Consider the following 13585-nt stretch of genomic DNA (forward strand, 5'->3'; position numbering starts at 1 on the left):
AATCTCTCTACGTTCAGTAGTTGTTCGCATGATTTGTCCCCCCCCCCTCCCTTTGTTCCAACGTTGCGCCGTCACGGAAACAGCATCGTTACAAAATGCTTTAAAAAATGATAGAAGAAGCTGAATTTCGAGTAAAATTTAAATGCTAAATTCATGCTCACTAAGATCATTGTATGGTAAACTATAAAACGGGAGCCAAAAGCAAATGCGCAGGCTAATTTAAGTTATCAAAAATCAAAGAAAAGCTATATTTAACCATCACATGTAAGTTTAAACATAAATATGCTTATTCTTTCAGAACATAAATATGTTTATTCTTTCAAAACATAAATATGCTTATTCTTATTATAATTTTAAGTAGTTTAAAATTATTAAACTCTGATATTAAAACTTTTTGTTGCCAAATATAAATAATTAGCATTTTTTGACATCTTTTATAAACACAATTTTTAATTTACCTAACTGCATATTACTATCCTTTAAGCAATGGGTGCAGCAACCCAGGCCGGTAAGGCCCATACGCCACAATCCTGAAGATTCAGTCATTACGAAGCAACACCAAGTACGGGAAAGCCACGGGGGCACAAGGCTCCGAGTTGGGCTATGGTTGAGCAGAAAACTGCGAGTCCGCAAACCCACAGATTTGTGGATATGCCAATCCGCTTGCAGACAACGGTCGAAACAAGACCGACAGCAACGGGGCAAAAACCACCCTGTGACCCATTGAGCAGCCCTCCGGCTGAGAGGTGCACGAACAATCATTTATTTACAACAGACAGAGAACACAACAATACACATAAATTTAAATCCTTTAAAGCAAATAGTTACAAAAATTTATAAAATCGCGGCAGATTGAAGAGATGCTAATTATGGCTTACAAAATCAGGTAGAATCAGAACCAGTAGTTGACTGGATGTTGTATTCTTTCAATGGCTAGTTGCTAGTAGGTAGGGTGGACAGAACTTTTTTAGGGCGTTATGGTTTGTCTTGAGCTTCGTATCAAACCTTACGTTAGTTTCGTGGCAATTGACACACATGCTTTCCTTACCCACAGTTACTATCCTTTTAAATGAAAATATCATAAAATTAATAATTAAAAAAAAATCCAAATTTTTAATGACGAGGGCAAAAGCCGCCGCTAAATGCATTAGACGTAAAATTATAAAGTTTACTGTAATCACATTTAAGGCATTAGATCAGTTAAATCTTATATCCCGAGTCTAAATATTAAGAGAAAATTTTTTAACATTCTAGGCTTTAAATTGATTAGCCACTATTATAACTTAACCGTAATTGTTGAAAATGGAAATTTGTATTCTGAAAGATACACTTACTTCTAGTACAACTATTAAACTTTTAAATGACATCTTTTCATGGATTTCCCAGAATAATGTTTTTTGACAATGCTACTATCTTTACAAATGATGAATTCAAACTATGTTGCTCTAATTACGGTATTTCCCAACGTTTCATCACACCTGCCACAAATGGCTTAGCTGAACGAAATGTTCAAGCATAGACTAAAATCAATATCCAGGGAACCAGGAAATCTGGAGGAATAAGTTCAAAGAATCCTTTTTTCACTATCGCGCCACACCGTTTGCTTGTGAAAAAACTCCGGCTGAACTATACCTAAACAGAAAGTTTCGGATGCAATGAGAGATTCTATTTTGGGAATTCAAGGCTGAAAACATACCATTGAAATATAAATAGATTTATATTTCAAGGGAAGAGTTATTTTTAGAATCGTTCCCTCGTTCACTTCCATATAAGGAAGCAGAAATGATTTTCCTTAATGCGTAAGGATACAAGGAATGTACGAATGTGCCTTTTTACTTCAAATCTATGTTGGTATAAAACGTAAGAACGCATAGTTTTGCGTGTCCTTTTCATAATGATGTGATCCAAATAAGCTGTGCCGGAATTGTCCGGAGTCTTGTCCATTCCCCTCCCGTAAGGAGCGTGGACGTCAACTGTTAGCAATACCAGCCTACATTTAATAAACCTGTTTGGAACGTCTGATGGCTTAAGACTGCAATTATTTCAAGCTAAATACAACACTGATAACAGGGTTGGAGCCCTGTTATTACATATATATATATATATATATATATATATATATATATATATATATATATATATATATATATATATATATATATATATATATATATGGGATGTCTTGAATAGAGAGCTTTAGAGCTTCATTCATGCAGATGGGGCGACCTAGATCACATTTATAAATTTTATATGCATTTATTTGCTATCTAAACTAACTTGATTAGAGAGCTTAATATTAAAATATAACTTTTGAAACGTAGCCAAGGAGGCAAATGAGGAAAAAAAATCCAATCTATCCTCATCGTTTTTCCTTCCTTCCCTCATTATACTTTTCTGACCACACGCTAAGATTTTAATAGGATGGAATTGTCTCTTAGTCTGCCATCAGGTAAGCTTGCCAAGCGAAGACAACTTCGACTCAAGCCAGAATTCAAGCGCGTAGGGTTTTTTTCCCACCAATTCTTGTAAGGTGTAGTTTATAACATCAAGAATAATGTAAATGTGACAAGCTTTTTTTCAGGCTTGTTCTCGAAAAACAAGCCTGAAAAAGGAAGGGCCTCAAGAAGAAAGGGAATCGTCAGACCCGTTTTTTTCACTTTTACGTTTAACATTCATGTAAATGGTTCTGAAAGCCCTCGTAAAGTATTATTTTGTTGTTGTTGCTAATTCCCATCTGGTCTGACGGGGTCAGACCAGATCAATGAATCCGTTGACATTCAGAAAATCCGAAACCAAAGTATTATTTTAAAATTGCTGAATGGTTTTAATTAAAAAATTGCCGTTTTTTTAGGTCATTCATTTTAAGAAATTGCCGAACATTTGCAAGTTAAAAGAATTTTTTTTTTTTTAATGAGATAGGATATATCCTCCTACATTGGGATGAGGTGAGTTCTTGGATTGGGTTGGGCAAATATTTATTTTATTTTACTTTTTGCTTTATATTAAATTTTACTTTACACTCAATTTTATACTTTATTTTACTCTTTATGCTTCACATTTCGCTTTACACTTTACTTTTACTTACATTTTACGTGATACTACGCTTTACTTTACTCTTTACTTGAAAATAGTATAAATATTATGCTTTGCTTTATACTTATTACCTGACGTTAACACTTTACTTCATCTTACCTTTTTTACGTTATTTTTTTACTTATTTTCTTAAAAATGTTTTAAATTACATTTAATTTTAACAACTTTTCTATCGAAAAGTTGTTAAAATTAAATGTAATTTAAAAGTTAAGGATAGGAAACAACAACATGGGTTACACAAATGAAGCTTATTCGTGGCGAGACACTGCTTAATGAATTGGAGATTATAAATTCCTTGAAATTGCAGGAAGATATCCGGAAGCGGAAGGAAGAAGAGGAGCGTCTCGCCAAGGAGGAAGAGTTTCTCCGATCCTCCCTCAGAGGATCCCAGAAACTGCGAGCCCTCGAGAAAGTGAAATCCGGTCAGGAGAATTCGGGATTTCATTTGGAGGAAGGCGACATCCCACCACGGGAAAGGCTGGTGGCCGCCAATGCAGAACATCTCAACAGACTTTACGGTTTGTACTTCACTTCTTGCAGGGATTTTTCTCAGGGTTTTACTTCTACTGACTGGAGACGTTTTAAAAACTTGAATTTCTCGCCCACCTAATTTTTTTTCTTTCTTTATTTTTATTTTGTATGAAACTCTACCAAATAAATTAACCCAAATGAATTTTATTATTTTTTAGGATTTATAATGTTTATGCAATGACTTGCTTCCCCTCACCAATTTCTGCAAATGCTACGATATTTTTTTTCTGTATCTCGATAATAAATTGTTACATAAAAATTCTTAATTGAATATAATGGACTCATGTTTGAAAGACCCGAAATATTTTATTGCATGAACACAGAATTGGTTTCATAAATTTAATTGTCGATTTTACTCGGTTACTTCATGTACAATTTTGTTTATTTAAATTTATTTTTAATTGTTGGCTACTTAAAGCTCTAGTTCACTGTTTTTCATACAAGATTTTAATTAACTATAGTGCGAAAAGTTTATTCTTAATTATGTTTTACAACTTTGTATTCTTTATTTTTATCATTGTATTTTATGTCCCAGTCTAATTAGAACAATTTTTTTCTGACTCCTGCGAAGTTTTTTAGACTACGATTCTACAGCACTGTATCTTTCTCCTGAATAGCGAATCGATATATGCAAAGGCCATAAAGATTTTAGTGTCAACACAACAGGAAATCGTTGATCTGAACTCGTAGAGAATATAGCCGCTATATTATTGGAAATCTTAAATTAAAGTCAGAGATACAAAAAATCACTCTTAATATACGGTCTTATAGTTTTAATTTATAAGAATGGCGTATTTCACTTAAAAACAATTATCGAAAACTATGATAAAAAAGTTATAATCGCTAAACGGTTTTTAATAGATTATCCGCTCGATTGCATCAAAATTTAAAACTATATTTCCTAGAAATATGTGTTTGCCACGAGTCAGATGTTTTTGGCGATAGTATTTCCTGTTCGCTTGATTTCATATTTTTCTTGCTTGTCTGCGATAAAACTACCATTATCTATAACTGCTAAATAAACACTATAATTGCCTGCGTCATTTCATATTAAATAAGAAGTAAAAATTTGCGATTTTCATCACTGATTAGATTAGATTTCATCACTGATAAACGAGCTTAAAATTAGTATGACTTCTCTCACTTTTTAACAGCATTTAGCTTATATTGTTTTGACTGATTTTTCCCCTTTTTTTTATTTTTTTTTTTTTCTAAACTGAAAATAACATGATAAATAAGAGTTGTGGAGTTGGTAGTTGTACTATTATACTAGTTGCCGACTAAAACTCTATTAAAATGTCCACCAAATCTCAAGAAAATATTAAGTAATTGTTAGTTTCAAATAATGTATTTCTGTGTGTATTTTGTGTACTATTCAAGTAAAAAGTATTTTGTTAAAATTTATATTTTGTATTATAACATACATAAGTTGTACAAATAATATATTTCAATTTCTTCACGATACTGAAATTGTGCAAAATGAGAGAATAACTACTTATTTACTATAATTTACTCAGATTTTTTTTTAAAATTATCAGCTGAATAAATTTGGTTTTTGAAATTTATTAATTAAAAGCTAACTTAATAATAATTCATTTATTAACATCGATTTTTCAATAGTTTCGATAAGGGCTGTGGAGTGAGTCGAAATTTTTTTTGCAGGAATCTTTGTCAATTTGCAAAACTCCGAAACCCGTTTGTTAAAAGTTGTAAATCCTTAACGGTATATTAATCCTTTGTTATAAAAAGGAGTTTTCGATGTTATGTATATGATTTAGACAAATATGCTACTTAAATTGATCAATCTTAGTGATACTGATAAGTAATCATTTGAATTCAGTGATATTTTTGTCTTCATAGTTATAAATATTTATCTAAATAATTTTTATGAGATCAAAAAAAATATTTCCTCTTTTACCAGACTCCTGCAAAATTTTCCCTGTGATACAAACCTGAGAAAGGCATTCATTTTATTTCATGAATGTCGACAACAAGTGCGATGAAACAAGATCCTTTGCAGCTGCTGCATTTTATTGCCTTGACACGTGATCTATCCCTGCTTACACAAAACATTCATCTTCGATTGACTTCTCTCTCAATTAACCCTTTTGTCAGGCCTCCCTTAAAGGAGGGTGGTGCCCCAAAAGAAATATCGAATTCAGTGTTGACGTCGATAGTAATCCGATCGCAACATAGCTGATTTTGGGCTTAAGGAATGAATTATTAACTTTCGTGTGAAAACAAAGCCAATATTAGGAAAGAAAAATAATGCGGATCTCTCTTTTTTTTTTTCTTTTTTGAAGAAAATTTTTAAATTATGTTTCCGAATTTTTCTTGTTTCTTTACTTGACATGTGATCAGTAACATCTTATAAATATGTGTAAGTAGTTTTGATTTAAAAATTTTATCATTTGATTACTTACTATTTTACTACCTGCGCATTAGTTTTTTCAATTACATTTTTAATTATTACAGATTATTTTTTTGATATTTTTAGATTACTTTTTATTCGTATTTATTAGTTTTTCTTTTACATAAGACATTTTTGCAGATTTTTTAATTGTTTTTAGATTATTTTTTATTTTTCAAACATTAGTTTTTTTAATTTCATATTTAATTATTGCAGATTACAATTAAATAAAGTTGATAATTTTAATGAAATTACTGGGGTAAAATTTCAAAGCATATATGCATGCTGTATCTTGAATGATGTTTAATGTTAAGTGATGTTTCTTGTTATGTTGCAAGATAAAACAAAAAATTTGTGCTAAGATGTTAAGTTTATTTAATCACTTTAATATGTATGTTCAATTTAGTTAATTCATGTACTCAAATGTAAGCAACTTAGTTATCTCAATAACTAAATTTCTTGCTTAACTGAAATTTCTGGACATTTTTTTTTCTTTTAATATTTATTTTCTACACTATCTATCAATTTGAATGGTAAAAATTATTTTTCCATATCTAATTATTTTAATCCTATTATTGTGTGGTTTTATTAAGACAGAATTCTTCATCCATTTAATGATACAATTATTGATTTTTCCTCCCTCAGAACCCTCTGAGCTTCTGGAGATGCTTCACAATGTAGAATCTGTACTCTCAAAAACAGGATTTAGTGAGGGGGTGATTGAACTGGAGAAACTTTTCCACAATGCAGAATTTGAGTCTTTGTTGAATTTGCACAATAAAATTCAGGAGACATCTTGTTTCAGTTGCCTCCCTAATCCAGTCTCTTCAGATGCTCAACTGATCTCACTAGAAGTAAAGCCTACTTTTCTTTTAAAAATATTTTTTTCTTTCAAATTTAAGTAAAATTGTATTGATTTGTATCTGTTATAGAAATGCCACAATTCAAATTTGTTGTAAATGTCTTTCTCTCTTTTTGTTCAAAGTATGATTTCTAATAACATTTTTAACAAAGTGTCACAAATTGCTTAAAAGTAGCATTTATTGTTTTGTGTATTTGAAAATACAGGGTGTCCAAAAATTATGCACACTGTAAAATATTTTAAGAATCATTCAGATCAAAACTATAAATTTACTCATTTTTATTTCTTCCAAAAATGCATTCAATGAAACCACCCCTTCTCCCATTCTTGGGTTTGATCTTAGGTTCAAAATATGGTATGTTGTCATTAGATTGGTTATTAAAACATCTATCCTATAAAAAAAAATTTCATCTCTACATTTTTTGAACTCTCCATACCTGATTTTTTAAATTTTTTTTATATATTTCTGATCTAAATTAATCTGCCTTGGATTTGTTAAGTAATAAATCTTATTTCTTTACAATTCATGTAGGTGTTGAGCTTTAATAATAACCATGATTTTATTTATTTAGTTTTGAGTTCAGTTTTTAGACAATAATTTTAACTATATTATTTACTAATGTGAAATACTTTTTTAGAATATTGTTTTAAAATGATATTAAGTGTTAATACATTGCGTAAAAACTTTTGACAAAGATTGGAAAATTTAGAAAGAATTTTTAAAAAATTCTTTTTTTATTTTATTAAAAAAATCATAATTTTTACCAAACCTATTAAGAATCTTAACGCTTAAATAGTATTTCAGTAAACCTTTCTTATTTAATAGAAATATTAACAACAACAAAAAAATGCCGTTTTCATATTTTTATGCAATTTTTTAACTATAACAAGTATTTAATTAATTTAGTGCAACATTCAATAAAAGAGCATTTTTTTTTGTTTGTGCTGAAATTACAAAGTTTTTGAAAGAAACATTTTTAATAGCATTTTTCAATAAGTTTCGATATTTAAAACATTTTATAAAAAAATTCTTATATTTAATTGAATATTCAATTAAAAGATGCTCTATATATTTCTATGCAATGAAATTTTATAATTGTGAAAAAAAGAAATTTAAATAGTATTTTGATGATTTTTTTATATTTACTAGATTATTCTATCAAAACATTTAGAGGCAATTTTTATAGGCATTGTAAATACAGTTTGAAAAGTAATAGTTTATGAATTAGTGATTCTCATATATAACACAACCTTCATTTAACTTTTAAGTTAATTATTAGATTTATGCTTCTGAAGTTTTGGAAGATGTTCTTGTGAGCTTGTTAACAAATGTCATTAGTCTAATAGATTTAAAATTATTTTTAAAAACTATGAATTTAAAAAATTGTTTAATTTCATCTATAAATTAGTACAAAAAATGTGATAGTGACAAAATAAAATTATAAAACCAAAAATAAGAAAGAAAAAGATATGAAGCTTTTAATATGCTATTGAATTTTCTAATTTTATATGTTTTAATAGAAAGGTTTATGAAAGTGTATTATGGTATGAAAATAAATGCTTTTGAAAATACTCTAAATACTTATCCAAATTTTGTATAATTTTATGAAAAGGAAATTGTTTAATTTTAACAAAACACTGAAATGTTTTTAATTAATTTATTAAAATTGTAATAAGTTATTCACTTTACTAATGTTTAGTTAAGCAATGTTTTTTTCTTTTTTTTTCGAAAAATGTTTTGTCAAAACACTTTAAAAGAGTGTAAAATTAAGAGTTTGACATTAACTACTTTTCTAATGTTAAATCTTACAAAGTTATTTTTTATATATTCTTTATATTATTTTGTACAAGTTATTACCTTGTATTTGTATATTCATCTTTCATTTCAGTCAATTGAATTTTCTCAAAGCATCAAAATAAATGCAATGATTTCTTATTTCTTTGATTATTTTTCTCAAACTTGGCAGTATATCTCATTGTATCTAAAAGTTATAAACTGTACAAACTTATGTATATAGTGAATAAATTTGAAAGAAAAAGAATTTTTTTTTTTTTAAATTAGAAGTATTTTTCTTTAATATTTCCTTACCTAAGATGTTGCTTTTGACCCCTAAAGTAAAGCCTTTTTTTATATTAAGAATTCAAGCATTTTTTTTCTGGCATATTTTTATTTTGGATAACTGCAGGGTTGCCACAGACTACTAAAATGCGACTATTTGCTACTATTTTCCGCCTTAGGCAACTATGGAGACTTTTTTTGCCTGAAAAGGCTAAAAAAGCAACTATATTCAGGAATAGGCGACTATTGGTAGACTTTTTTACTCTTAGCGAAGTTATTTTTATACTTATACTTATTTTTCGTAGACCTACTGTTACTTTGCGATTGCTGCACAATCGCTGTTATCGTAAACTTTCGTTCTGAACTCAATAAATCAATGAAAAGGAAATATAAATTAAAAAAGTTTCCTCATTTGTCTTTTTCAATTATTATTTTTCATTTTAAGCGATACAATTTAATAGGGGTATTTTGTACTTAATTTTGTTATAAAAAGTTAGTTTTTTTTTCAAATTTATTTAATGTAGGTAAGAATAATAATTTGATTATTTTTAAACCAATAAATGTTCAGTTGTTTTTATTTATAAAAAAAATTGAAATAATGCTTACCTTTATTTAATTTGCTTTTATTTTTGAGAAACTGAAAACAAAGTTTTAAAAAAATTTGGCTATTAGTTAAAAAACAAAAAAATTTTTAAAAATTAAATAAAGAGTTTAGTAATATTTGGACATTTTTAATAATTTAACATTAGTACTTAAAGTATTTTTTTAAAAATTTTGTTAAAATTCTTTCAATACTTGTTTGTTTTATAATTTGTTAGATAGTCACTGTGATTTTTAAAGAAATAAATTTTTAGTCAATTCTATTTTCAAAAACGAAAATAATAAATCGGTAAAAATATTTTTGCATTTATTCAGTACAGAATTTGACCATTAGTTAATACTACTTTATATTTTAAATAATTGAATAAAAGAGGGTCTAATGATGTTTCAAAAGCATGGTTTTTTTTCCAACAAATAATTTTAAAAAAATAATTTTTTTTCTAAAGTGAACATTTCTTTGGTTTGTTTTCTACTTTCGTTTTTTTTCTTTTAATTATAATGCACATATGTAAAATATTTTGTTACTGTATTATTATTTTTAAACCAATAAATCTTAAATCATTTTTAATTTAAGAAAAATTAAATAAATCTTGGGTTTGCTTTTACTTTGACCTTATTATTTTAATTGAAAAAATTAAGCAATGATATTGATATTATAGTAGAATATGTTTAGAATTAATATTTTCTTTTGTAATAGATTTATTCCTTTTCATTTATTTTTGATTGATTTCCCATAGGTAATTTCTGAACATATGCTAAATCGCGATGTCTAATGGACGATGTATTACGATTTAAAATTTCTGACATCAACCAGTCCTTATCATAGTATTTGACAATTAAGCTACAATTTTAATTATTTGGCTACTATTTTTGATAAATTTTTGCTCCTGTTCAGGCAACTATTTTCATAGTTTTAGGCAACTATTTTCATGCTTGAGGCTACTAAAAGCAACTTTTTTTTGTTGTGGCAATCCTGTAACTGTAATCCTGGCAGACTTTAAGAGGTTGTGTTTTGCAGGTGATGAGAGCATTGCAAGAAGTTCCTTCTAAAGATGCCAAAGAGCTTATGCATATCCTAGGAAAGCATCCTTTTGAGAACTTGATGTTCTGCCACGATAAAGTTGCCTTGAGTCAGGCCACTCCCGATATCTCTGAGGAGGAGGAACTGCTTTCCAGGCTCTCTCAGTACACGGAAGAGAGCATCAAGATAGTACGCATTGACAAAACTACTGAACCATTGGTGAGGCATCATTTGTCTCTTTCATACCCTTAAAAATAGTATTTTTTAATTATAATTAGCAGGGGTATTGTTAAGCGTGATGCACCTCTCTTTCCGCTTGAATTCCTGAACGTAAATCAATGTTTTTGATGATGAACCAGGATTTCTTAAAAATGCTAATAAAACCATGTCATGTCCATACAAAGCAATATGTTATTAAATTTCAATTGCTTGTTTTGTTACTGTTTTAATAAATAAATTAGAAAAATCTACCTCTTTATGAATACAATCCTGAACATACTAGTAATGAATCCATATGTTCAAAAACGTTTATTGTAAAATATTATTATTACAGGTATAAATTAAGAACATTTCGTCGCTGCTCCCTTAGACCCGAGACTAAAAGATTTCCATGTACACCCTTCACTGATTTGCTCACATGTCACCAGAGGTGCCTATAAGATTTATTCGTAATTTTATAATCAAAATTACTGTTGAGTAATAAAAATTTCAATTTTTGAGAATTCATTCAATAATCTGAAGCTTTTTTCTGTAACTGCCAAGAGTTTTAAAATTTTGTGTTTGAAACTAACCCACAATCCTTTTTTTTTCTATGCCATAAGCAATTTGAAAAATAATAAATAAATAACAAATACAATTTAATAAAAACTAGAAATTAAAAAGACAAAATCTCACCTTACCCTCTTCCAACAAACTATTCCAAAACTGACTCCTTATCAAAAAGTAAACCTATACTCAAATCAAAAATATCATGAGCAAAATTTTTTAATAGTTCAAATGCATTATGATAAAAAGACAATAAGGGCTAGTTCTAGTTTAACTAAAGGATAAACATCAATTTACAGTTATCGAAATTTAATTTTATCATTTTAAGATGAAATAAAAATTTCATTGTATAATTTTTAATTTTTCACCCTTATCTAAGTGCTATTTTTTTATTTAATAGCTAGTTCATGTATAGTTTTATAAAATTATATAACTATATAGAATTGTGTAGATTAAAGTAATATTAAGTTGAATTTGATAACTTTGTATTTTTGTGTTTTTGTACTTCTGATTACTAATAGCTAGTATGCAAAGTTGGCACCTCTGTGTTTCTTTTGGATTTTTAAAAAAATTATGAAATAAAAAAAGGACACAAAAGTATTCAAATTTAGTCTTTTGTATATTGATTTTCAAAATCCAATAAAAAGTATTTTAAATTTAGCTTTTTGAATATTAATTTTAAAAATCAAAAAAAAAAAAATTTCTCATAACAAATAATTCTTTAGTTTGTTTCTTTTTAATCTACAAATGAATTTTACATTTTAAACTGTTAAAATAATTACATTTTAACTATTAAATTTTTTCAATTCAGAAAATTTTCTCAGTTTGTTTTAGATAAATAGGGACTTTTTATTGGGGTGCTTTTAGAGTATTTTCTTTGTTTGCATTAGACATATTTTCTAGCTCCATTTGTATATGCTATGAGTTTGTCTAAGAATGGTCTTATTTATAGCCTTAAGCAACTGAAACAAACTGCGATCAAACTAGTGATTTCCGCTCTATTTTTTTCTTCTAAGAAAATGCTTATTTCCTGATTCAACTCAAACATTTTGAACATGTTCTTTTTCCACATGGCAGCATGATAGCTGCACTTGCGAAGTCTAAGTCCGATAGAGCTATTTCTGACCAATCACATAGCAGATACTCTCTGTTTAACCTCTGGCGGGGTTGAGGAGAAATGAGGGAGATAGGAAGATAAATACTTGGTTACATGTTACTAACAGTCTGTGATAATTATATATAAATAATACGCTGATTCAACAATAGTATACTAACTTTAATTGAAGAGATGCACATGTTTCATATTTCTTATTTGCATTTATAAAGTAATTTTGAGACTGAAAACTGATTTGATCTGCATCAGTAGTAGCTTTTAATTAATTTTTTTTCATTTATTACTGATAAAAACAAATTGATAATATTTGATTAATTATCAATTATTTACAAAGTAATAGCAATTATCTCATTGCAGTTCTTGATACAATGTTTTCTGATCTGGTTAGATGAATGTGTTTTTCAGTGCATAATTATTTTGAAATTGTAAATAAGATTGGAAATTGCAGATTATTATCTAAGACGAATGTAAAAAATATTTTTATAAATCATATTTTAAAATCTGTAATCGTAAGAGTTTAAAACGTTTAATAAGGAGAACCTTAAAAATGAAAATTATTCTTGGTTGTATCCAGAATTATTTTAAAAAAATATTGTTATTGCTTGGAAATATTTAAAGAGTGTATATGGTATTTCAGGTAATTACAGACACAAAAATTTAAGATAAGATCGAAACTAGATCAGGCGCCAATTCGAAAGTCACAGTAAAAAATTCTTCCCTAGCCCATAGTTGTGTGTATGAATAATTTAAATGTGCATATGAATAAACTACAGCACATGTGACCTGCAGAATGGCAATCTTTTAAGTTAGATAGTGATCTGATGTTACAGTTTAATTAGGAAACCGGTCACTCTCAAATAGAGATCGAACAGAAGGTATAGAAGAAGCTTGTTTCAGTTGCACAAGGGCATTTTGTGTTTTATACTGTAATCGACCCAGAAAATTTTAAACATTTGAATTTAGACTGTTTGCCAGGTTTTAAAATTGAGAAAGTATTTCTTTTACGTTATTTATATCGGCTTCAAAGTATTCCAATTCAAAGGAATTATTTTATAGGTGTCCTTACAAAGATTTCAGTAGTCTTGAGGAATCCACTTGTAAATTTATCCCGTGACTGAAAGCTGAGAGAG

At 28.2% G+C, this 13585-nt stretch overlaps 1 protein-coding gene across 4 annotated transcripts in view; it reads left to right on the forward strand.

Annotated features, from left to right (window-relative positions):
- sdt (MAGUK p55 family member stardust) overlaps positions 1 to 13585 on the forward strand; it is a 176593-nt gene that overhangs the window by 138481 nt on the left and 24527 nt on the right. For all 4 annotated transcript variants that reach the window (XM_016049176.4, XM_071179143.2, XM_016049177.4 and 1 more), the window contains 3 exons: positions 3401 to 3611; positions 6680 to 6888; positions 10574 to 10795. In XM_016049176.4, the coding sequence (XP_015904662.1) occupies positions 3401 to 3611; positions 6680 to 6888; positions 10574 to 10795 (642 nt within the window). The remainder of the gene's footprint in view (positions 1 to 3400; positions 3612 to 6679; positions 6889 to 10573; positions 10796 to 13585) is intronic.

The sequence above is a fragment of the Parasteatoda tepidariorum genome, chromosome 6 (genome assembly GCF_982258835.1).
Source record: "Parasteatoda tepidariorum strain Cologne lab strain chromosome 6, Ptep-v5.0, whole genome shotgun sequence".
Classification (NCBI taxonomy): Eukaryota; Metazoa; Arthropoda; class Arachnida; order Araneae; family Theridiidae; genus Parasteatoda; species Parasteatoda tepidariorum.